The sequence below is a fragment of the Anopheles gambiae genome, chromosome 2 (genome assembly GCF_943734735.2).
Source record: "Anopheles gambiae chromosome 2, idAnoGambNW_F1_1, whole genome shotgun sequence".
NCBI classification, from domain to species: Eukaryota; Metazoa; Arthropoda; class Insecta; order Diptera; family Culicidae; genus Anopheles; species Anopheles gambiae.
In genome coordinates, this window is record NC_064601.1 from 91,304,744 (window position 1) to 91,329,603 (window position 24,860).

Here is a 24,860-nt window from a genome sequence, read left to right on the forward strand (position 1 = left end):
CAGTGATAGTATGTCGTTGTGGTACTTTAGTGCTTATAGTGGTAGTTTAGTAGTCCAATACGTTACGAGCGATCGATCGATGTACTGATCTGGAGACGAATTATTCTTTTCTTACACGCACACATGAACACACACTCAAACACACACGCAAACTACAGGAGCAACGTTACAGACGACCATAAGGTGGGCCACCACCAGCAGGAGGAGCAAACGGCACCAGCACCGTTGGTGCCGGGTGGTGCCGACGGTGAGCTCAACGGAACCGATGCAGACGACGAACCCGGCCATGCATCTCCGGAGCGTCCCGCCAGCCCCGTACTACTGCCCGGCCATCTGAAGAGTAGCATACAGTTTTTCGAAAGCCTCAAGAACAAACCGTAATAGCCAACCGGACACGAGAGCAGCAAAACACTCGTCTGGATGGGGATCACACTGCAAACTCACGTTGAAAGTGTACGACCTTTTTTTGTGCCATTTGTGTAGTCGCCCCAGCTGGAAGCGTCATTTAGTCATCCTTCACATACTTCACACACACACACACACATACACACTTACATACTCACCTGTCGCATCGTTGTCCTTCGTCATCGCTCACTCATACGTGGTAGGATTTCCGTTACACCCCTTCGTGTTAAGGCTGTGTTTTAGGTTCGCGCGCGCGTGTGTGTTTTTGTTTCTGTGTGGTAGGCCATCTTGTTTCCTCTCGCACCAGTGGCGACATTTTTCAAGAGTCCCAGTCATTCTTCTCTCCATCGTACATTGTGCAAGCATGGATAGCCCCGTTTTTTTGTTTTTAAATGATAACAGAACTGGCAATACACCCGAAAGGGAAAACGGATTAATTTATTATATTGGCAATCGCTTTCAAATGCTCTCCCAGTACAGGTTCGCCCAGTTCGCCCAGTATCATTGTTTTTTTTTTTTTGTTATTACGATGCATATTTTAATCAATTTTGTTTTAATTTTCACCTTTTTCCTAAATTCTTGTTGAGTTTTGAAACATTTTTCTTTTTATGCATTCATTCTTGTTTTTTTTTTGTCTTTCCCTCATTTTTCTCACCTGCATTTACCTATGAGCTTTCTGTTTCACAAGTAGTAGTTCATTCTCATCTTACCCGAATAAAGATGAACTTATGGATTTGATGGAAAAATAAAGCATTGAAAAATACAGCTTTTGCAGGTTTATATAAAGAACAAAAAAGTCCGAAAAGCATGTTTAATTATACTATTTATTACCAAAAATTGATTGATTCATGTTGGGTCCGCTTTTGACGGAAGGAATTGGTAAGTAAAGACGCTGAAAAGTGTCCTACTACTACATTGGCTACTACTACAACTACTAACAAATACTGAACAGTGATCAGGCCAAGAGTGTCGATCGAATACTGTGCTTTCCAAATGAGCACAAATGCGATTTGCTTGATTTCTAGCCACGGTTGCGATTGAGTCGTTGCATAAAACAGGCACGGAATGAGTTCAGTCGTACATCGATTTCGCCTTCCTCGAGCTAAAAATACGCTCCCAAAGAATAACAAATTAATATCCTTTTTCGTTCAGCTTAGAAAATGCTGCTTACGTACCTCATCGAACTTGTATATTTCCTGGTAGCAGGATGGCGAAATGCATTCCCGCACGCACCGTGTCCTTTCGATGCCATCAAACTCCGCACATCGATTGCTTTGGTCGCAGGCTGATTCGTACTCGCGGAATGTGAGCTCCTGTAAGAAGCAAAAGAAGAAGAAAAAGCTATAATTACTCCTGCCGGCCTTTTCTCGCACAATCGATCGGATACTTACATTTTTGCTCGTCTCCTTAAAATCATACTCGGGAAACTGAAACACTACTTTGTCGGCATCGGCTGCCCATACTGTGGTGGCGATTGTGACGGTTAGCAGGAGGCAAATTTCCACCCAGGCAGAGCGTGGCATTTTGATTGAGATGCTTTCGTTTGCGTGAGGTGCAGTGCCTACAAAAAAACTGACAATCTCTGCGGGTCAATAACTTCTGCTCGGGGTGGAAATTTGTTTACCAATGTGCCGTCTGCAACCAGCAACAAATAACACGATTTGCTGCACATGCGCACGACAGCCCGTGGATTGCTTCAATGTGTCACTTAATAGAACCGTTATTTATTCTATTGGTTTAATTAGCAATCATTTAAAACAGGAAATTATTGAAGAAACATGAAAAATGGTGGAGGCGCCAAGCATTTCGTTCTGGGGGAATGAACAATTTAGATATTAAGCTTTAGAAGCAGCCCTGACCAACTCCCCTCAACCTGGAAAAGTGTTGAATGTTGTTTTAGGATGTGCTTTTGTATATTCTTCAATTGTAGACTAATGAAAAAATAAAGCACATGAAAGAAGAGCATTTTTCATAAACAAAATTATTGTGTTTTTGAATTTTTCTATAAAATAATACGATTACGTTCAAATTTCCTCTGCTCAGCACACATTCAGCAGTTCAGCAAACGTGCGTCTGTGCTGACAGTTTGACAGCTGCCGGTGTAAAATCAAAACATTGTATAATCGTGTGTGCTTTTCGCAGCGGAGGGATTTGTTGATGGTCGCTAAAAAATGTTCCATCACAGGCATTTAAATGGTAAATAGGACTTTCTTTGAGTATTTTCTTGTTAATTGTTTACATTTCCTCCGTACTTTGTATCTTCCCGTAGGAGTTGCGTCACTGGCGCGCAGTTTCAGCCGCATCGCACTCAGAGAACCAACATCAGCTGCGGTGTTTCCGGTGCTCGCAGTGAAAACCCCAACCCTAAGCAGGCCACAAATACCCCTCAAAGCACATGAATCCTCAATACTGCTTCCGGTACGTCCACTAGAGCTTCGTTCCTCGGTTGGAAATGTGGAGATTGGCAATAGCATCCGGCGGAATCCACTGATCCCGCTGAAAGAAATCATCGACATTCCGGCCGTATCACGCATTATCGAAAATCCGGTACAACCGCCCACCGGGCCGATCGGTGATAACCTCACACTGATACCGTCGCTCGACCTTCCGACCGATACCGGGTCGAAGGATGAGCACGGTAAACAGGCGGCCCGGCTCATCGTCATCCGGAGGCGCAAAATGCGCAAGCACAAGCTGAAGAAGCTTCGCAAGCGCATGAAGTTTGAGTGGTTAAAGGTAGGATGGTAATGGGAAAATTTGAATGTAACAAAAAGTAAACCTTTTCCCCCGTTCTTTCACCCATTGTAGGTCCGACAAAGGCGCGAGCTAAAGAAGGAAAAGCTCTTCCAGGCGGAACTGTTGGGACAGATCAAGGAGGCGGAAAAGTTTTCCGCGGAAGCGTACGTGGCGAGCAAGCTGCGACAGGCCACCGACGTGCCGCTGCCACGCTTCTGGAAGGGCAAACGGTTGCCCGAGTTTATTATTAAGCAAAAGTTAGGCATGGAGTAGTAATTCGCTGGTGTGTGTGTGTGCCCGCCGTTCAGTGAATAAAGTATTTGATTTGTGGCTAAATCGTGCGTGAAGATTTAAAATTAATGAGAGAAATATTTCGAAAAAGAAGCAATTTTCTTAAGCACATTTTATCTATACTATATCCCATTTTATCTACACAACATATCCAAATCCGATCTAATATCTCCAAAAACGAAAATCTAATAAACCGAAACGATCTAATATCTAATGTCAAACATATCGATTTTCGGGGTTTGGAAAACATAAACAATCTCTGGATGCTGCGCAGCGCGCGCTTTTTACTCTCAGTCACCCGGCAACTTGTACCTCGTGCGGTAGTACACCAGCCCCTCGCACGTGCACACTACTGTGGCGTAAAACTACCCGCTTCAAACAACCATTCGAAATCCAGCATGGCTCCTCAACTCCTGCCGGCCGCATCCGGCGAGCTGATCGTGAAAAATGCTCGCCATCTCACCGTCCACGAGGAGGCGATCGAAAAGCTAGCGGACCGTGTCATCCGCGGCATCAAGGAGAAGGAAATTAACATTGAAAACTTCTCCCAGCACGAGCACCACCCGACGGCGAAGGATGCACACGCGCCCAACTGGATCTTTCTGATCGATACGCTTAACTTTTGCTTCTGGACGCCGGGAAGCGACGCCACCAAGTGGAAGGTGGACGGCCAAACCGGATACTTTGCGCTGTGTGCCGCTATCAATCGGGCCATGCGCGAAGGCATCGACATCACCAACCCGGCGTACTATGCAAAGATAACGCTCGAGCAGCTCGAATCGATTCTACGATCGGACACGGAAGGCACGAAGGCACCGCTGCTGGAAGAGCGGGTGCAATGTCTGCACGAAGTAGGCCGCGTACTGCTCGACCGGTACGAGGGACGGTTCGAAAACTGTGTCCGCGCGTGTGAAGGTTCCGCGGTGAAGCTACTCCAGCGCGTCGTGGAAGATTTCCCCTGCTTCCGGGACGAGGCCATCCTCGAGCATGAAGCCGATGGTGCAACGATCGAGACACGTGTTTCGTTCTACAAGCGTGCGCAGATCTTGGTGGGAGATCTGTGGTCCTGCTACCGGGGGGAGGGATTGGGCCGGTTCGAGGACATCGATGCGATTACAATGTTTGCCGACTACCGGGTGCCGCAGGTGTTGGTCCACTTCGGCACGCTCGCGTACGGGGACGAGCTGATGGCAGTGCTGAAGGAGGATAAACTGCTCGCGAATGGATGCCGCGAGGAGTTGGAAATTCGTGGCGCATCCATCTACGTGGTGGAGCGGTTGAAGGTGCTGGTGCGGGCGAAGCTGCTCACCGACCATCCGGACATTAAGCCGAGCTGCGTCAATGCGATCCTGCTCGACCATTTCCTGTGGGACTATCGGCGGAAGCACGCGGCCGAGCTGGAGTACATTCCGTTCCACAAGACGATCAGCGTTTACTATTGAGCGAGCCACGATCAAGTGATCGAGTGTGGAATTTGGTAAAGATCTGCATCTTCATTTGTGTGTGTAAGGGAGTTATGAAGATCAATAAAATTGGCAGCATGCTCATATCTTAACAAAGCAAATATTTTTAATTATTTTTGATTAATAAGTAAATGAATAATATTCGCTTACCTGTTCAATCCAGTCCATTTCCAATTTGCAAGTTTTCAAGAATCAATTTTCTCATTTTCTTCAATGCTTTTCTGGGTGTTTTTGATACACTTTAATAAACTATAATCCGTTTCGCTTCGCTTGGAATGTTCCTATTATCATCATCATCATCATCATCGTTATTATTGGTTTGTAACTGTTCCATTACTATGCGCGATTTTTGTTATCTTTTACCATCGGACTGTTTGTGTGTTTATGTTGTGTTCCGGGGTTCGGTTTTCACAGTCTACACATTTGCCAAACCCGGGAACTACGGTTTATTTACACGAAATATATAATATACGATAACAAAGGACTACTACCTTCGGGCGGCGGCGCTGTACCTTCTTTCAGCAATGCTTTTTTGCCTTTACTGCATGCCAGAGAAAGCCGCTCTGGCTGTGGTTTAATTTCCTCCGCACAGATAAAAACAGGTAGATTAACGTATCAACTACTTATGCCAGCATGCACACTCGGCCTGTTTTTCAATAATGGATACTACGCTCTTGTATGGAATAAGGGGGATGTTCGGGTGCCGAGCTGCTTCACCTTATGGAATACAGTATTAGAATTTTGCACATACAAGTATAACAGAGACGGGATACTTCTTTTTTGATTTTGATTTTTCATTTTACGCCTTCCGATAACTTCTATTCGATCAGCATCGAACGACAGGAGGGGCGGCTTTTAGGGATGTTTCTTTTGTTTTCTGCCGAAAGTTCTTACACTATACGATCGACTGTAATTATTGTTTTACCACCACGGCAACACAAGTAAGAGGGTGGGTGTTTCTACGCAAGCATCATGAGGGTGTTCAATATGTGTTCTTTCGATGCACAAACCACAAGCGCTCGCTTCTGTACACATTCACAGCAGGGGCCATTAACAACAGCAATATACGTTCAAAAAAGAGAAACGATTTGATAGAGTTTGCATGTAACAACAACGGTACGATCATATTGTTCGGTTTTGCTTTGCTCGATGACGGTTTTGCCAAAACCCGACAGTGACACGAGATAATACTTTGATCCTAACACACGTATGCAAAAGGGATGATGTTTGCCGAGTCGCTCGAGGAAGCTTGCGCTCGATTTTATCCTCGTATCTTGGGCATCAGGGGACTTGGAAACTCGGAGGGAAGGGAATACGGAGGGATGGAAAGTTGTTGATTTTCCTTTTTCCCCTCCGTTGCAACGCCAAACCAGCCAACGTTTGGGATTATGTTTTTGTGTGTGTTTTTTCTCCTTTTCTCTCTGTTTCATATGTCGCCTATTAGTTGTTAAGCCCAAGCACGCGCGATTTGCTTCAACTTCAAGTCGAAGCACCTAAATACGAAATGTGCTTTCGTAAAGGGATCTTATTAAAAGTCTAGACGTGTGACATCCTACGAAAACTGTACTAAATACGGATACCGAAAAACGAGTGAAAAAGAAAGATAAGTATCGGATCGAAACAAAACAGGATTCATTAACCTTAACACGTTCGCTCTCTGCCCACACATTACGCAATAATCAATAAAACTCATCAATAAAATAATCAACATAATAACATCGGGATCGATTTTGAATTACACAATTAGCCGGTGAGTGAGGAGGCGGAGATGTTATTGGATAGGGGAAGAGGGAAACATTGTTTTTTGCTTGTGTTGCATCTCCTCGGGGAAGCGAAATTGCAGCAGGAAATTGATTTGTGCGAGAGAAAAATAGGAAATAGAAAGGGATGCCTATTAACGATTGCTTAACGCTTGCATAACCATCGTACAAATCAACGAAACCAACGAGCCCGTCGGTGAAAATGGAAAAGGAAAACAGAACGAAATACAATGGAACGACGATTAAAGACGCACTGGTTCCGTTCGGCATTGAACCACGAAAAAAGGGCAAAAATAAGTGACGGAAAAAGGGTAAGAAAATGAATGAAAGCCCTTTCCACCATGTTTGGGGCACGTTTGACGCGGCGTCGCCTGGATGCGTTCTGAATGCTGCTCTGTCCCGCGTGTCTATTTAAACCTTCGTTTCGACCATGTCGATGTTTAGCTTATAGTACACGTACGGGAAGTATTCCGACTGTCCGAAGCCGAGCCCAGGAATATCGACGTTCTGTAAAAAAAAAAAGAAAAAAAGGATTGTAGAAAGCTGTTTTGGACCACTTTGCACCGCATTGCAAGACACTCACATCCGCATTACCACCGGACGAGGCTGCCGAGCCGTCCAGATGGCCGTACAGCTGCTGCAGCACGTCACGCAGACGCTTTGTGCTCTTCTTGTTCGGGTGGATGAGGATGGCTTGGAAATTGACTGGCAGTCCGTATCTGCAATTAAACCACACATTGTAATACAATGCCCGAGGAGGATCAGAAGGTACGAAAATGAAGGCGCCATACCTCAGTACCGATTCGACAAACACGCGCAGTGCCTTCACGTGCACCCAGGCGCAGAAGCACTCGCTAAAGTTGACCTTCAACCATCTGACCAGCGGTCCCTAATGTACACAGAGAAATTGCCATCGGTTAGCGACACTTCTCTTTAATGCTATCGTCACTACTTACAAACTGCTTCTTCTTGTCCGTCACCAGCTTCGTGATTTCGTTCTTGCCCGCGGCCAGCTCCTCCTCATTGTACACGAACTCGCGCACGACAAACTTGCGCTCGCGGGCGTGCAGCTTGAACTCGTCCACCACCTTCTTGAACAGCGTCACCGTGCACAGCACGTAGTCCTGGTCCTGTGTGATCGTCTGCGACGAGCGGGGCACGATCATGTCCGTGATCTTTTCGTAGTGTGCATTCCAGTCGCCCATGTTGGCCCTACGGGTACGGAGATTTAGGATAAGTGCTTGTGTTTAAGGTATTGCTCTATACTACTATACTGTACGTACTTCGGCACAATCACAAGCAGCGTGGTCAAGTACTCCGAGTCGAGAATGAAATGTTCCTTCTTGACAAGATCGGCCAAATTACGGGTCAGCAAACTGCCACTGTAAATTTACAAACAAACCGTTTAAACCATAATGTCGTAAAACCAAACACATCGCATTTGGGTCACACTTACGATTGCTTCTTCTCCAGGTTCTGCAGGTTGCCCTTCAGATTGTTGTACGCGGCCGATTTCGTCTTCAGATCCGCGTCGATCTGTCCGACTTGCTTGGAAATGATGTCGGCAATGTTGCGCAGCGACTGCTTCGTCGGATACTTGGCCAAATCCCACTGGAAGCGGGTGATGTACGAGGTCAGGTCATCTAGAGTTTTCAAGTTGCAAAAAAAGACAAAATATTAACAATATTGTGCTTAAAAAGCTTCTAAACTGAACAAAAATATTCCAAAATAAAAAAAAATAAACAGAAAAACAAAACGGTGTTCAAGTGCGTCGGAAAAATCGATCGATGATAAACAAAACAGTCCTGCAAAAATAATAATAAAAAAACGGAAAATACACAAGGACTAAACTCGTCACATGTACACAAAGTTGTAAGCAAACAATGGGTAGGGTACAGTACATGAGATACATATGACACGCGTGTCCATTAAAAATACTATATGCACCATACAGATTCTTTATTTATAGATTTTTTCATTCTTGTTTTAATACTCTACGAAACTGTGTACACAGTAATAAACAAAGCGGCAAATGTTGAAACGGGAATAAAACACATTATCAAAGCAAGGGACAACAGAGTAGCTCATACACGGTCGAGTTTCTGGTTGCGTTGTTTTGTAAATTATAATACTTTTATGTTTGTTAATTGTACACATTGCTAGTTCTGCATTTCTAATACAACAGACTACACTGTACCGTGCTGGCGCAAACGGGAAAGATGGAGCTTACGGCACAGTTCAAATTTAATCCAAAAAACCTTCAATTGTGTTCAATTCGCTACGCTAGAAAATTAAAAACGGGACGCTTGTTTTGGCATTTCCAATAAAAAAAAACAATCACTAACTAAAGGCGGAGCGGAAAAAGTATACACGGAACGGTAAAACGAAGATCATAATGATCGTTACTTCCACAAAGGGGGAAAAATGTGGCTCAACGTTACACGAGGGAGAGGAGAAAGCAAATGCAAAAGAGCAAGAGAGAGAGAGAGAGAGAGAGAGAGAAAGAGCGTGCTGAAATTAAATGCAACAAAAGTTGACAATTGTAGCTAAAAGGAAGGCACAGAAACGTACGCCAAGGTGTGCAAATTCAAACAATACACGGGTGATTTTTAGCTCTGTAAAAATTTGTTTAAAACATTCCAGAACAATGGTATAAAACCAGACAACAGCTCAAGGAATTAGGTTTGAAAGGGATGATAAGGACGAAAGGGAAGATAAGGATCGTGTAAGGGACGGGAAGTAGTGTATGTGTGTGTGTGTTTGGACCCGCAATATAGACACATACAAAGAGGCAATAATAACACAGCTTGCAGCAAACATGTGGCGACGATATCCTGAAACGAGCAATTGGACTGGAGAGAAAGATAGATTAAATAACAAAGCAATAGAAAGTGAATACAGATACAGCAAGAAGGTAGAAGGCAACAAACGAGTAAAACATTGCTACATTTCAAGAAACAGACATAGAGAAGGAATAAAACACAAGGAGGACACATATCACCAAGAAGAGACAGTAATATAGCAGCATTCGGAATCGCGAAGGGGGCACACGAGCACGCAGGCACGAAGAGCAGGTGCTGAAGAAGAGTGCAGGTGAGTGTGGAAATTACACAGTTCAGCTCCGTTGGAGGCGTGCCAGCAATGTGGGCAGCAACGCCCAACAAACAAACTAAACACACTAACGACTATTTGAAAACAACCCTCACGGGTGGACACATTAACAAAACTTCCTCAATTATGCAGGTCTGCAACAGAAAGTCAATGCGCGCGTGTGTGTGTATGAATGCGTGAAACGGAAGAGCAGCTAGTAGTAGAAAGATAGAAGTAGAAAGAGATCATAGAGTGAATTGTTTGTGTGTTTTAGAGCTTCGAAAATAAAACATAAAAAAAGAAAAACAATACCAAATGATTGCAACAATATGAAAAAAAGAAAAGGAGGACCAGGTGAGCCTGACCTGGATTGATGACCGCCGACACCGTCGTTGGTAGCGGTGGTGGGCGCTTTCTAGCGGCCGGTTGCTTCCTCCCCACGCGCAACCCATTCCGTGCCAACGGGCGCCAGGTTGTCCCGGACGGTGCGTCACCCGATGGTGGTGAGTAGTCCAGCGCCTCACCGTACACGGCCGACTCAGCTTCCTGCTGGTCGGGCGGACTGGTGACGGACCCATGGCTGCCGGTGGTCGCCACCCTTCTACTACCACCGCAGCAACTGCTGACCGGCGAGAGGCGCAAACCCGCAATCCCAACCGGTCGGCCGGGGCTGTGGCCACCAAACAGATGACTAGACGAGCGACTCCTGCGGTGGTCCCGGTGGGAGAGCCGAGAGAACGGAATTGTTTTGGAAGAGGAAATTGTACACACACAGACCAACGACTCACACGTAAACTTTATACAGAGCATGTGCTTAATCCCGATAATACAATCATCATCAGCATCAAAAACCATCCTTCTCACGTCAAACAGGACACCGAACAGTTACTACTATGTGTGTGTGTTCCATATGGATGACGTGTATGAGACGACCTTACGATGGAAGAATGGTGGTGATGGAGCGCAACATCAAACGACGGAAACATTCAATGGTAGAAGGTAGTATATGCTCAATGTAACATTTACATAGGAAAAAAAAATCCAAACATACACAAAACACAGCACACATTCATCAAGGGGTATCGGCCAATTCGATTGATGATCATCAACTTTTGACTTGGTTCGGGACAACATACAACAAATGAGTGACGCGACAAGACATTAATTATGAAACATTGCTCGAACACTGCCGAGAGCGAGACAAAACGATTCACCTTGGACTAATGATGATACATCAAGATGATCGAGTGATAGCAGCGTGAAAGATGAAATTGCCTTTTGAGAACAGTTGCCGAATATTGCCAATCAAATGTGATCAAATGTCCAGGACAGAGAGCATTCGAATGATGGCCAACACGTGTGACACCAATGGACAGAACACAACACACGTGGTTGCATGATATGCGTGATAAATGTTTCAAATGCACAACGACCCTTCTTCTTCTTCCCCCCCATGATCAACAACATCCAAACACATACACACACACACACCCACACGGGCAGCAGTGTGGCGAATGAATGTGGCGAATCAAGCGCGCCAGCTGTACCTGGACTTGGCCTCGGAGTGCTTGCGGCGCCTATGAAACCAGCGCCACTCGAACCCGTGCTCCTCCTCCGCCTGCTCCTCTTCCCGTTCCGTTTCCGGCGCGCTGTGGCCCCCTTCGTCCGGCGGACGGCCCCCGGCATCTGCCACCGTTAGATGACCGTAGCTGCCGGCGCAGCTACCGCAACTACCCTTACGGCTTTTGCCGCTCGCTTTCTTCGGGCTCTTCGGTGAGCGCGGTGGCTTCCGGTGCCCTACTCGGTGGCCAAGCTTGTCCCGCCAGCTGCTGCTACCGCCACTGTCGCAGGCCGGCACCGCACAGTTGGCCACGCGATCCGCACCGTAATCGTACACCTGACAGACAACAGTTGGCGGTGTGGTCGGTGTGGTCGGTGTGGACGGTAGCGGACAGGTACAGACGAGCCGGCCGTCGCCGCCACCACCACCGGAGCCCGGTGCCGTCCGTCGCTCCATCGACGAGCAGACCGATGAGGAAGAATTCGTTACGCTGCCATGGCGCGAGGAACTGGTCGTCGTCGTTTTGCCACCCTCGCTGTGGCTGTGGCTGTAGGAACGGTTTCGTTGCCGATCATCAGCAACCTCCTCATCGCGATCGTCACCATTATTTTCATGATCGCCCGGTTGCTCATGCGCTATTACTTCGCCCGACAGGGACAGAGCTTTGTCCGGCTCCAGTGTGGGTGTGGCCGGACCGGATTCATCATCCGATGAGTCGGGGCCTTGGTTTAGGAGGTTTCCAGCATAATTGGAATACAAGTGTTTAATTATGTGTGCGGGAGGGGAGAGTGTTGATCATTTGTTTAGATAAAGGTTTGTATAAGGAAAGGGGCTTAGAGGCGAGGTCGATAGGAGCTAGAGGGATATGGGTGCAACGGGGGCAAAACAATCGATGAAAAAGGTAAACCAAAAAGAAACCAAAAGTACGCGAACGATCGATCGATCGAATCATTTTCCCAGATGGATCTTAATGAACGCAAAGATAGGCTCTAGACTTCATCAACTATTGGGACCGGAAAAGATGTCCCGGAAAATGAATTAAAAAGGACAGTTAGCTCACACAAAACAAACCGAAAAAATGCACGCAAAACTAAACACTTCCGGAATACAGAGAGAGAGAGCGAGAAAAAACTAGCATCTAGCAGCGCCTTTACTGCGCCACGGTAGCTTCGAACGACAATTGATTGTGTTTTTGGTTAAGTTTTGTTGGCTGCCGTTCGCATTCGCCCCTTAAAACGCGCTTTAATCTTAACTTCCTACAATCGTCACCGTTTTGATAGGGCGGGAAAATGGTAAACCATGGGCATACCGAACCCGTTCCCAGCAAAAGATGTAAAAAATTTACACAACAAATCATAAACACGCACGCACACAGCCTTCGCAGGCTGCTCGCTACTCACTGTTGTTGGCCTGCAAGTTCTCGTACAGCTTGTCGCGCTGGTCCTCCAGCACGTCGCCCAGGTAGGCGGCGATCTTGCGCGTCGTCTGCTCGACGTACCCGTCCAGCTTGCCCAAATCATCGGACAGTCCGACCAGCTGATCGAGCGTACCGACCTAAAACGGTGGTAGAAAAAGTGACGGGGAAATGTTATGCTCTCGTTAGACATGGTGGATGGCTACTAGCAGGCTATTCAACCCGTCTCACTGAACGCCTACCTTCAGGTCCGGGATGTGAAACTTGAAGTTTTCACACAGATTGTTCTGCTTGCTGGTAACGTTGTTCATCGTTTCCCAGGTCTGCTGGCATGTCTTATCGCCCGGTGCGGATATTAACCAGTATTCGGTCATTGTGGACGCTTATCGGTGGATGGGGATCCTAAAATGAGGCAATCGAAAACGGTGGAAGATCGATTAGTGGAGCTGGAGTGACCTTCTATGGTCATTCTGTTTTTTTTTAAACGGCCAGTTAATATTTAATGTTCGTAGAACCAGCCGTAGATGCCTTGAATCCCTTGACATTCGCATGTCTTTGCCCAGCCAGGATTGATTTGTTTTGAAGCGACGGCACTAAAATCGATAGCTGGGCGAGCAGCAATGATGATCAACGTTTCAAATGGCTCTTCCTACGACTCCCAAGGAATTTTGCCGCCACTTATGCAACGATGGTCGGTGGAAGTTGTTCGGCGCCTTCCTTTTCAATTCAGCAGCCACTAGATCACTAGAACTAGTAGAACGGGGTGGGAGACCTATGCAGCCCCACCAGAGAGCGAGACCGCACCATACCGCCCCACCGGGTGGGGAAGCGAGAGCGCGCGAGTACGGAGCGAAAAAATGGTCAGCTGTTTTGAACTGATAAGTCACATGACATCTACCTTTTCCTCTGTCCGCTCAATGGATACGGAATTTTCAACAAACGCTCTGGTGGTGCTTCCTTCCGGGATCAACTGTTCCTGTTGTTTGTTTAGTCCTGCCACTGCCTCTCACCTCCAGCTCCATTTTCCACCACAAGGACAACCCCCGTGCTTGACACGGGGAAGCAAGCATTATCGATTTTCATTGCACCCCCTTTCGGGGTTCGCTCTTCCTTTCGCCCGTCGTCGGGAATCGTCGTCCTAAAACACTTTTGCAATTGTTTCGTTACACACTGCCCCATGGGGACATTCGGGGGGGAAACGGATCGTTCCACTCGTGCGGTCACCCTCCAACCAGACCCACCACCAGCCGCGGATTCGCAGTAGACTCACCCTCTTTTCCAATGGCCAACCAAGAAAAGCGACGACGGATGTGTACGCGCTCGCGAGAGACGGTCCCGGAGATTGCAGCCGAACCAAAATCCGTCTGGTCGAACGTGTAGCGTTGCAGCAAATCCGCGAAACACACACGGCACAGCGGGGAAAATCCTAGATCGAACGGGCACAAGGCACGGGAGCTCTCAGGCAAGAACACCAACAACGGCAGCGGATCTTCTCTTCTCCACCATTACAACGTATTCACGTGATTGCTTTCGGTGCGGTGCGGCTGTGTGGGAGAGTTTTTGCGACGTTTCGCTACACGGTGCCAGGGGTGCGCTTGGTGGTGTGCGTGCTGGCGTGAATCGTTTGCGAGCTGTCAGCAGTGCTTTGTCTCGCTCGTGCACGCGGTACCAAAGCGATGTTTGCCATTTCATTCGGTTGTGTTTTGAAATGAGGAGTTGTCAAACGGATTTGCTTGAGAATGTCTTGAACTGTCAAATTTTCTTGATCAGTTGTTTACATTTCAATTTAACCGCTTCACAGGGTGATTGGGAGCATTTTGGATAAACTATTTTGTGATACGTTTTGCTTGCATAAATTTTGTGCTTTTTGCACAAATGAGAAAATACTTAAAATTTCAATGCTGTTTTCGTTATTAAGGTAAGGACATAAAGGCATAATTTGAGTCAAACATTCACTTACAAGAACAGGAAATGTTTTCCGCAACTGTTTTTTTTTTCAATAAAACATAATGATGGAGCACTTTGTCTCGATTTGTGATGCCATTTTGGCCTGAAATGATAAATGTTAAATTAATTATGATCCCTTAACGCCTCATCAGCGCCTCATTCGATAAAACGGTCTGCTAGTACCCAAAACGCCGAAGTAATTAACAACACAACCTCATGATGGCGCTTTACGATAATCATCTGCGGTACACGCTGTACAGCACACCTCCCGCTTAATTTCGACCCGCACGACCTTGAAACGCTCATCAACGGCACAAAAACGTGCCACCAGAAGAAGTTCAAAATGTAGTACTGTTATGGAGGCGTTTAGGGCGAAATGCGATAAGTGAGCCAACCTGCGCAAACAGTCCGGCTCCGACTGGCTGGTCACTCAGCGAGCCGAGAGGCCACTCAGCACGATCGAAAGGACGATCGTGCTCTCTTGGATTAAGGCGGCCGAGCGGGACGGTCACACACAAAAAGGGCTTAGGATTAATAAATTATATATTACTGTTTTGTTTTTAATAAGTACAACGTCGTTTTAGCAAAGCCCCACAAATATCACAAAAGTGGCGACGAGAAAAGTTAATGTGATCGTTTCGTGTTGTAAAGTGCTGACCAAATTTTAATTCGTTTTTTGTTCGTTTTCTTCCGTGTCCCGCTCACACACATACACCCACACAATTGCGCCACCACGTCCCAAGAAGCGCAAGATGAACCCCGCTGATGCAACGATGGATTTACCGACGGAGGAGGAGCAGCGACGTGCATCCTTAGGCCGGCCGGGATTTTTCAACCCGGCGGTGATGCAGCAACCCGGAGCATCGCAGCCGCACGTTCCCTCCGTGCACGAAGTAGCGTTCCATCATCAGGTGTCCCCAAATGGGCACCTCTATCCGCCATCGCAATTGGGACCCGCATCAGCGCCGCCGGTATCAGCGCCATCGCAATTTGTGCAACCGCCATCGCAAACGGGCTCAGCTGTAGTGGATAACGCCGTACTCCTACAAACGCTGAAAATGATGCAGCAACAAATGACCCAGCAACAGCAGCTTATTAGTAAAATAATGTCCCAGCAAACAAACCAGCCCGCATTTACGCCAAATTTCAATCCAGAGCAAGCAACGGAAGCATTAGCCAATTCGATTATGGAATTTCGGTTCGATCCTGAAGCTGGCATCACCTTTAGAACATGGTTTTCCCGGTACGAGGAGCTGTTCAACGAGGATGCTTGTCGGTTAAGTGATGCAGCAAAAGTGCGACTTCTTTTAAGGAAGCTAGGTGCAGCCGAGCATGATCGGTATTTGTCGTTTATCCTGCCCCTACGTTCAAGTGAATTTTCATTCAAGGAGACGATCGCGAAGCTCGCTGTGCTGTTCGACGTGCAGGAATCCTTGATAAGCAAAAGGTACAAGTGTTTGCAGCTTACAAGGAAACCTGAAGAGGATCTGCTTACCTACGCATGTCGGGTAAATAAATCATGCGTAGAGTTCGAGCTCAGCAAGCTCGACGAGGAACAGCTAAAGTGCCTCTTATTCGTTTGTGGATTAAGAGAAGAACGAGACGTCGAAGTGCGAACCAGATTGTTGGCGAAAATCGAGGATCGAGAGCAGATTACGTTGCAGCAACTGTCAGAGGAATGTAGTCGCATTGCCGCGCTAAAAAGAGACAGCGCAATGATTCAAGAAAATGAACGGCAAGTACTCGCATTGCATAACAATAACAAAAAATTTAACAATCATACTAAAGCTAAAAATTCGAGTTTTCAGCACCGGCAATTCCCCAGAAGAAATAATGTCCAAAGATATGATAAGCAGCGTCCTCCCGCACGGAACACCCATCCCAGTCGACCATGCTGGCTTTGTGGCGACAGACATTGGGTGCAATATTGTGGCTATAAATCGCACAAGTGCCAAGATTGCGGACGAATAGGACATCGGGAAGGCCACTGCAATACCGCGAACCAAAAAGGAAAATTTCGTCAGAGCCCATCGGTGGAGACACGTATCGTCACGGTGAATGCATGTGCCGTCGCGGTAAACCGTAAGTACGTTAACGTACTAATAAATGGGAAAAATGCCAGGTTACAACTCGATACGGGGTCCGATATTACGATCATAAATAGATCTCTGTGGCAAAGCTTAGGCGAACCTCCTCTAAATGCATGCGAGATACGAGCAAAAACAGTTTCAGGGGCTAGCCTTCACTTAGACGGGGAATTCGAAGGAATTGTTACGGTTGGAGAGAAAACAAAAGCAGCTACCATCCGCGTAGCTTGCGTAAATCTCTTATTATTGGGTGCAGATATCATCGACGCATTTGATCTCGGATCGTTACCGATGAATGCATATTGTGGAACGGTTTCGACAGCGACACCAATTGCAAAACAATTAGAAACCAAGTTTCCCAGTGTTTTTAGGGGATCAGGCTTATGCACCAAGGCACGTATAAAAGTGCAAGTAAAAGAGAACACCCAACCAACCTTTTGTCCAAAGCGCCCAGTCGCTTATGCTATGCAAGAAGCTGTGAATAAGGAACTAGACAGATTAGAGCAACTTGGAGTTATTACGCCGGTAGACTATTCGGAATGGGCGGCTCCAATAGTGGTTGTTAGAAAGGCAAATGGAACTATAAGAATATGTGGAGACTACTCCACCGGCCTAAATTCAGCATTACGGACGCATGAATACCCTTTACCATTACCCGAAGACATTTTTGCCAAACTTGCCGGTTGCAAATATTTTAGCACAATCGATCTATCGGATGCATTTCTTCAGGTGGAAGTAGAAGAAAAATACAGATCGTTTTTGGTAATAAATACACACCGTGGTTTGTACACATACAACCGATTACCACCAGGTATAAAGATTGCACCAGCCGCATTCCAGCAAATTATTGATACCATGCTAGCTGGATTGAATGGAGTGTGTGGTTATATGGATGATGTGATAGTAGGGGGTAAAACTGAGGTTGAACATGATGCTAATCTATACAAACTATTGCAACGGATCGAAAGCTACGGGTTTACAATACGCGCCGAGAAATGTTCTTTTAAAATGAACCAAATTCCATACCTAGGCCACATAATTGATCATCAAGGAATTAAACCAAATCCAGAAAAGATAGCGGCAATTCTCAACTTACCAGCACCAACCGATTTAAGTGGCGTAAGATCATTCTTAGGTGCCATTAATTACTATGGCAAGTTTGTGCCCAACATGCGCGAGTTAAGGTATCCTTTAGACATGCTCTTAAAAAAGGACGGAAGATTCGAGTGGACCCTTGATTGTGAAAAAGCTTTTAAAAAGTTTAAAGAAATTTTATCATCAAATTTGCTTCTCACACATTACGATCCCCGAGCCAAAATTGTTGTTTCTGCAGACGCCTCTTCTATAGGGGTCGGAGCAACCATTAGCCATGTTTTCTCTGATGGATCCGTTAAAGTAATACAGCACGCATCTAGAGCGCTAACCAAAGCAGAAACAGGTTACAGCCAAATCGATAGAGAGGGATTGGCCATAGTATACGCTGTAACCAAATTTCATAAAATGCTGTTTGGGAGACACTTTATTTTACAAACAGATCATAGACCGCTGCTTAGAATATTTGGTTCAAAAAAGGGGATTCCGATCTATACAGCAAATCGTCTTCAAAGATTCGCGCTGACGCTACAGCTTTATGATTTTGAAATGGAATACATACAATCAGACAAGTTTGGAAATGCGGATGTCCTGTCTCGTCTTATACAAAATCATGCAAAGCCAGAGCCAGAATATGTGATCGCGAGCGCTAGCCTAGAAGAAGACTTGGAGGCAGTAGTTATCAATGCGATTAGTTCGTTCCCCCTCACGTTCAGAGACGTTGAGATAAAAACCCAGAGCGATCCCGTACTACGACAGGTTTACACACATATAAAAAAGGGCTGGCCAACAAACGTATCGTATGGATCAGAGCTTGCACGTTACCATGATAGAAGAGAGTCCTTGTCAGCAGTAAACAACTGTATCCTATTTGGAGAGAGGGTAGTGATCCCCAAACTGCTACAGAAACAATGCCTGAGTCAGATCCATCATGGTCATCCGGGGATTCAAAGGATGAAGGCCTTAGCTAGAAGCTACATGTACTGGCCATCTATGGATCGTGATATTACTGAATGGGTTAATTCGTGTCATGCCTGCCAGGCAGCCGCCAAATCACCTCCAAGCACCGATAAAACCAGCTGGCCAAAATCTTCAGCTCCTTGGCAACGCCTTCATATCGATTATGCTGGTCCTTTAAAGGGAGAGTGGTATCTTATATTAGTGGATTCTTTTTCAAAATGGCCTGAAATAGTTCAAACTAGCAACACGTCATCAGCGGCTACAATTGCTATTCTTCGTAGTATTTTCGCACGTTTTGGTATGCCGATGACGCTAGTGTCTGATAATGGGACACAATTCTGCAGTATTGAATTTGAACGATTTTGTAAGAAAAGCGGTATTATACACGTTAGAACGGCGCCTTACCATCCACAATCAAACGGCCAGGCAGAGCGATTTGTGGACACTTTTAAGCGAGCTATGAGGAAAATCGAAGTTGATGGTTACACGGTTCGGGAGAGTTTGGACATATTCTTACAAACTTACAGGTCTACCCCAAACGCTTGTCTGGAAGGATCAAAGTCTCCCGCGGAGATCATGTTGAGTAGACGCCCAAGAATACCGCTGGATTTATTAACACCATTACAAAACCCACCACAGATAAGCCCTACTGTAGAAGAAAGAGAATTTTGCCCTAATCAAAACGTTTATGCTAAACATTATTCCCAGAATGGATGGAGATGGATAACCGGTACGGTTCTGAAGCGACAAGGTAGAGTCATGTACGTGGTCAGGACGGCTGATGGAAAGATCATTCGACGGCATATTCATCAGCTACGTCGGCGAACGCAAGAAGAATCTTCAACAGTAGTTCAGCCTCGCTTACCTCTAGATGTTTTGCTTGAAGCTTGGAATTTGGATCGCGTACAAAGTCCACCTGCACCTGCACCGTCACCACCAGCAGACTTACCGTTACCTTCAAGCATCAGCGACCACCAAACGGTACCGGTGCTTCCTCCTGCTACGTCCACACAAACATTTGGAAAAACAACAACTGCACGTCCCAGAAGGCTGTATCAGGTACAGGAACCACGACGCTCTTCTCGCAATAGAAGATTGCCCAGTCGGTTCGATGTGTACCGTCTATTTTAAGAGAGGGAGATGTTATGGAGGCGTTTAGGGCGAAATGCGATAAGTGAGCCAACCTGCGCAAACAGTCCGGCTCCGACTGGCTGGTCACTCAGCGAGCCGAGAGGCCACTCAGCACGATCGAAAGGACGATCGTGCTCTCTTGGATTAAGGCGGCCGAGCGGGACGGTCACACACAAAAAGGGCTTAGGATTAATAAATTATATATTACTGTTTTGTTTTTAATAAGTACAACGTCGTTTTAGCAAAGCCCCACAAATAATCACAAAAAGTACGCAACCATCATCAGAAGATATCGGGGTCTGCACAAAACTAAGCTAATCTTGATCTTTCAGTATATGACACCGCCCGGCGGCTGTATCGGGCTGCTTATCAATGGACCCACCGGGCGCAATGTACAATAAATCTTCAATTTGTTAGGAAATTCGGCTGCGCTAAAATGCCGGACTTGTTGATCAACTAATGCAGAACTATCGATAGGAGGGGGAGGGGGTGCATGCACCTGCGATTGACAAAATTTGGGTCATCCAAATACTACTTCACACCGCACACCGGGGGTCGACGCTCCCGCTGGGCCAGTTTATGGTCTCTCGAGTACCCGCCGGAATACCGTCAACAAACGGATTGATAAAACCGACCAACCGACTATCTTAATGGGTCAGATTAAAGGGTAGGTCAGCGGGTTGTTCTTGGTATAAAATGTGACCACGCCAGAACTGGGAATGCTAGTCGCTGGCTAGGAAAGCATTGGAAAAGCATTGCCTTTTTGATAGAGCAATAATGGTGAACCGCAAAGTCGATATCGTTCTAGTAGGAGCGCTCTTCATCAGTACCGCCCTGGTAGTTCACGCACTGGACAATGGTCTTGCGCACCGGCCACCGATGGGTTGGATGAGCTGGGAGCGATACCGGTGCATAACGGACTGCAGCAAGTATCCGGATGAGTGCATCAGCGAGGCACTGTTCAAGCGCATGGCCGACTTGATGGTTTCCGAGGGCTACCGGGACGCTGGCTACGAGTACGTGAACATCGACGACTGCTGGATGGCGGACGAGCGCGATGAGGATGGGGTGCTGCAACCGAACAAGGAACGGTTCCCCAACGGAATCAAACATTTGGCTGACTATGTAAGTAAGATCGTTTCTAATGATAGTACGCCTTCTCATAGCACTCCTTCTTCTCCTGCTAGATCCACGAGCGTGGCCTTAAGTTTGGCATCTATCAGGACATTGGCACGAAAACGTGCGCCGGCTACCCTGGGATGGTGGGCTACTTCAAGCTGGATGCTGAGACGTTCGCCGATTGGGGTGTGGACTTTATCAAAATCGATGGATGCTACGCGGACGTCGAGCTGATGGTGAATGGTAAGAGAGCGACACCTGCGTGGGCAGAGTGTATCACTTTCACCTTACAATTGCACCTAACCGTGCTCATCACTTCCCCCCCAAAACCCACAGATTACATCAAGTTTGGTGAGTACATGAACCGGACGGGTCGCCCGATACTGTACTCCTGCTCGTGGCCCGCCTACCAGGAGTATGATGGAATCATCGTAAGTGAAGCGATTGATTTTAAAATGACGCCGTCAGTGTTAACGGGTGCAATAAATTGTTCGGTTTTTTGGACGCTCTCTCCGCTTTAGCCCGATTACGATCAGCTGAAGGAAACCTGCAACATGTGGCGCAACTGGGGTGACATCGAGGATTCGCACCAGTCGGTGGTGGAGATTACGAAATACTTTTCCGACCATCAAAACAGAATCGTTCCGCACCACGGACCGGGGCACTGGAATGATCCCGATACGGTAGGAAGTTTAATGTTTGCCCTTTTTCCCTACAAGAATCTGTAGCGATGTTTCTTCTATTTCTTCGTCACTCCCTCGCTTAGCTTATCCTGGGCAATTATGGGCTGAGCTACGATCAGAGCAAATCGCAGCTGGCCGTTTGGACCGTCATGGGCGCACCGCTGCTCATATCGAACGATCTGGCGAAGGTACGGCCGGAGATAAAGGAGCTGCTGCTGAACAAAGCCATCATAAGGGTGAACCAAGATCCGCTCGGCATTCAGGGAAGGCTGGTGAAGACGGTCAACAAGATAGAGGTGAGGATCTTGAAATAATACACACACACAAGCACAGTTTCTGACGCAATTTTGTCACCCTTTTTGAGCAGATCTGGAAACGGCCCATCACGCCCCGGGTGGGTCACGAGCTGACGCAAGCGATCGCGTTCGTTTCACGCCGGGCCGACGGTGCACCGTACCCGCTGCGCGTGAAGCTGCAGGAAGACGTCGGCCTTAGCAATAGCACCAACATCAAGGGCTACAAAGTTTACGTAAGTTGACCACAAAAAACTGCATAATTTTTCGGTGGCATACAATAGATAACGACGCCGTGTGTTGCGTTTTTTTGTAGGATCTGTTCGATGCAAAGGCGGCTCTATTGCTGGTGCGCGCCGGCAGCACGTTCGAGACAAGAATCAACCCGACCGGGGCCAATCTGTACCGCTTTGTGCCGCAGTTTGGGACGAATTTTATCAGCTTCTAAGCGGCTGAAGACGCATTGGAAATGTATTACCCTAACTGTAGATCGTAAGACTGATAATGAAGGAAAGAGAGAGAGTGGATGTTTGTGTCTGAAAGTAAGATGAGCGGCAAGAATCCATTGCAAAGAACGAAAGCGAAGCGTTATTAGGGTAGCAACAGAAGCAGCATGCTAGAAGCGCCCTCCCATCCGGTTTCTTTGTTCGACACGAGGGATGTACACACGGTAAGGTCTTCCAGCAAGTGTCAAGGTCAGTATGCGCGCACTGTTGCATCGATGTATCCCGTATGGACGAACGAAACGAAACGAAATGCTACCCTTGGTTTACCACTCAAAACGATTCCCACGCATCGATACTGCGCCCGCGGACAGGGCATCACTAACCAAACTGCTTACTTGCGTTTTCCTCTCCTCCCTGTTTTTTTCTCGTTCTGTTCTGTCTTCCGCGCTCTGGATGGGAGAGCTGGAAGTTGGTCTTGGTTTCTATCATCATCGTCCACGGGCTGCAACGTACCGGCAAACGTTGTTTGTGTGAATTAGACTGCATAAATTAAGCCATTCGCGCAAACACACAGCACTACCAACTCTCTATCTTTCTCGCGCAAATGCTTGACGCGCACCGGTAGGACGTTCGCGTGCAACCTTTCCCCAGCGTTTCGAACTAGCACCGATTGCTTCCGCTGCTGAGCACACGTTGAGTGATTCCAATTAAATCGCTTTATAAACACACAGCCCCTTACCGAGAGAGAGAGAGAGAAAGAGAGGGACGGAAAGAAGAAAATGGCGAAACGCTCGCGCGCCACGTGGCACTTGCCCGTTTGATTGCGTTTCCCTTTTGTTTTACACCCGTGTGGCGCAGAGAGTGCGGCGAGGAAAGAAATGGACAAACTGTGGTTCATCAGAAGATCTAAACAAACTGGTTGCTGGTACGATTAAAAGTAAAACTCGTAAACTATACGCATTCTTAATACTCATTCATACCACGTGGCCCCGGGAAGCATTTGAATGATCGAGCATGCTGCGTGCGCGGTCAACTCCCATCCAAATGAAGCAAAAAACAGGGTGTGTATGTGTGTGGCGTGTTGATCGCACGCTCGGGGTGACACACTTTTTCTCACCTCACAACCTTATTCGACGGTGTGTGGAGAAGCGGGGAGTTAAATTTCACTGCCTCACTAGAAGTCACACACGCACACGACGGGGAGGCAGTTGGGGCTTCATCAAACCGTAAGGCGCACACAAAAAGGCACCATTTTGATAATGTTTAACCGTTTTTCGAGGGGTTCCTGTGCAATGATAAACAAATTTTCCGTGCTCAAGGTTATTACTTTTTTGGGAGGTGAGTTGCATGCACTCATCCCCCTAAAAGTACGCCTGGCGGTCTGGCAAACACACGCGCGTGCAATACCACTTGAGATAAAAATAAGTTACTTCCGTGCCGTGGGCTGGCTGGTTGTGGTGCATATATGGTGATGGTGCACTACACAACAAGAGAATAATGTACAAATTTGTGTGTGTTTTTTTAAAAGTAATTTTGTTGCGTACAAAAAACAATTCCAATTGGAATCGAGTATGGTAAAAAAGGCGCGCACGACCTCTAGGTGTGACATTCGATCTTCGGACACGTCTTCAGCCTCGCGAAGGGTGATCGTGCGGTGGCGGTGGATGGGAGGAGGAAGATGGCGGTTTGAAATCTTATATAACCGATGGCTAAACAGTCTGCGGGGACAAATGGTTGCTTTCTGAAGAGGATCTGGCAGTGTAAACTTGGCACCGTGGCGGGGAAGGGGAACTTGGAATGATCGTTATCGACCTACTCTCCATCAAGGTTCGGTAAATACCGAGGGGGAAGATCGTTTAAATCAACAGTGGCAAACATCGAAAAAAGGGTTGTCAAGCGATGGACAAAGCAACGAAAGCACACTTCTTGGTGGGTCGGATTGACGCATCTCGCTGATGAAGACGACCGTGAAGGTGATGGATGTGCCTCTATATTAGACTTTTATAGGATAATCGTACCGTGCTTTTGGCCGCTCGAGTACATGCTACCGTTGGTGATAAAAGTCACATGTGCGCTGTTCGTTTGCTCGTACGGCAAGCCACCGAGCACTTCACATACCATTAACGCTGCACCACCACTATCTCTTGTCTAAGGCGCGCGCAGACTCTATCCAGTGCACCTCGGATGACACATTCCATTCCGCGCGGCCCTTGGGTTCAAAGTCCGGCTCCGGCGTAACCCCTTGGAAATGTTTTATCGCACTCGCACTCTTCACGTGGTTGCGTGTTTTATTATTGCTTTTATGAATCGTTAACGCTAGCAGAAGCGAACTCTCTCCCCCTCCCCCCCCCCCCCCCCATGGTAACTCGTGCTCTCGTTAAA

At 46.9% G+C, this 24,860-nt stretch overlaps 8 protein-coding genes across 39 annotated transcripts in view; 5 read left to right on the plus strand and 3 right to left on the minus strand.

Annotated features, from left to right (window-relative positions):
• The window catches only part of LOC1276506 (uncharacterized), a 43,155-nt gene extending 41,987 nt beyond the window's left edge, over window positions 1-1,168 (plus strand). For all 32 annotated transcript variants that reach the window (XM_061648956.1, XM_061648957.1, XM_061648962.1 and 29 more), the window contains one exon: window positions 159-1,168. In XM_061648956.1, coding sequence (XP_061504940.1) covers window positions 159-381 — 223 coding nt within the window. In that variant the 3' untranslated portion in view covers window positions 382-1,168. The remainder of the gene's footprint in view (window positions 1-158) is intronic.
• Window positions 1,169-1,211: 43 nt separating this feature from the next.
• Window positions 1,212-2,044, minus strand: LOC1276509 (uncharacterized). The gene is made up of 3 exons (XM_315867.4): window positions 1,797-2,044; window positions 1,581-1,718; window positions 1,212-1,507 (listed from the first exon to the last, which is right to left on the minus strand). Exons 1-3 carry the CDS (start codon window positions 1,926-1,928, stop codon window positions 1,427-1,429), a joined length of 351 nt encoding a protein of 116 aa, XP_315867.4. The 5' UTR covers window positions 1,929-2,044; the 3' UTR covers window positions 1,212-1,426.
• A 438-nt stretch (window positions 2,045-2,482) lies between these two features.
• LOC1276510 (uncharacterized) lies at window positions 2,483-3,477 on the plus strand. Its single transcript, XM_315868.4, has 3 exons — window positions 2,483-2,601; window positions 2,675-3,141; window positions 3,214-3,477. Exons 1-3 carry the CDS (start codon window positions 2,577-2,579, stop codon window positions 3,412-3,414), a joined length of 693 nt encoding a protein of 230 aa, XP_315868.3. The 5' UTR covers window positions 2,483-2,576; the 3' UTR covers window positions 3,415-3,477.
• A 180-nt stretch (window positions 3,478-3,657) lies between these two features.
• On the plus strand, window positions 3,658-6,493 carry LOC1276511 (queuosine 5'-phosphate N-glycosylase/hydrolase). The gene has a single exon (XM_315869.4). The coding sequence runs from the start codon at window positions 3,696-3,698 to the stop codon at window positions 4,872-4,874; it is 1,179 nt and encodes a 392-aa protein (XP_315869.3). The 5' UTR covers window positions 3,658-3,695; the 3' UTR covers window positions 4,875-6,493.
• On the minus strand, window positions 5,161-14,390 carry LOC1276512 (V-type proton ATPase subunit C). The gene is made up of 9 exons (XM_315870.5): window positions 13,991-14,390; window positions 12,963-13,122; window positions 12,707-12,860; window positions 8,112-8,298; window positions 7,939-8,037; window positions 7,612-7,867; window positions 7,447-7,544; window positions 7,239-7,374; window positions 5,161-7,162 (listed from the first exon to the last, which is right to left on the minus strand). The coding sequence occupies exons 2-9, from the start codon at window positions 13,092-13,094 to the stop codon at window positions 7,067-7,069; spliced, it is 1,158 nt and encodes a 385-aa protein (XP_315870.4). The 5' UTR covers window positions 13,095-13,122; window positions 13,991-14,390; the 3' UTR covers window positions 5,161-7,066.
• Window positions 8,217-12,700, minus strand: LOC133391947 (uncharacterized). Its single transcript, XM_061648981.1, has one exon. The coding sequence runs from the start codon at window positions 11,760-11,762 to the stop codon at window positions 11,274-11,276; it is 489 nt and encodes a 162-aa protein (XP_061504965.1). The 5' UTR covers window positions 11,763-12,700; the 3' UTR covers window positions 8,217-11,273.
• Window positions 14,391-15,022: 632 nt separating the features above from the next.
• LOC133391199 (uncharacterized) lies at window positions 15,023-20,164 on the plus strand. Its single transcript, XM_061643028.1, has 2 exons — window positions 15,023-16,749; window positions 19,515-20,164. The coding sequence occupies exons 1-2, from the start codon at window positions 15,420-15,422 to the stop codon at window positions 19,559-19,561; spliced, it is 1,377 nt and encodes a 458-aa protein (XP_061499012.1). The 5' UTR covers window positions 15,023-15,419; the 3' UTR covers window positions 19,562-20,164.
• A 550-nt stretch (window positions 20,165-20,714) lies between these two features.
• Window positions 20,715-23,434, plus strand: LOC1276513 (alpha-N-acetylgalactosaminidase). The gene is made up of 7 exons (XM_315871.4): window positions 20,715-21,062; window positions 21,125-21,299; window positions 21,393-21,487; window positions 21,578-21,739; window positions 21,823-22,035; window positions 22,107-22,268; window positions 22,349-23,434. Exons 1-7 carry the CDS (start codon window positions 20,715-20,717, stop codon window positions 22,478-22,480), a joined length of 1,287 nt encoding a protein of 428 aa, XP_315871.4. The 3' UTR covers window positions 22,481-23,434.
• The last annotated feature ends 1,426 nt before the right edge of the window (window positions 23,435-24,860 follow it).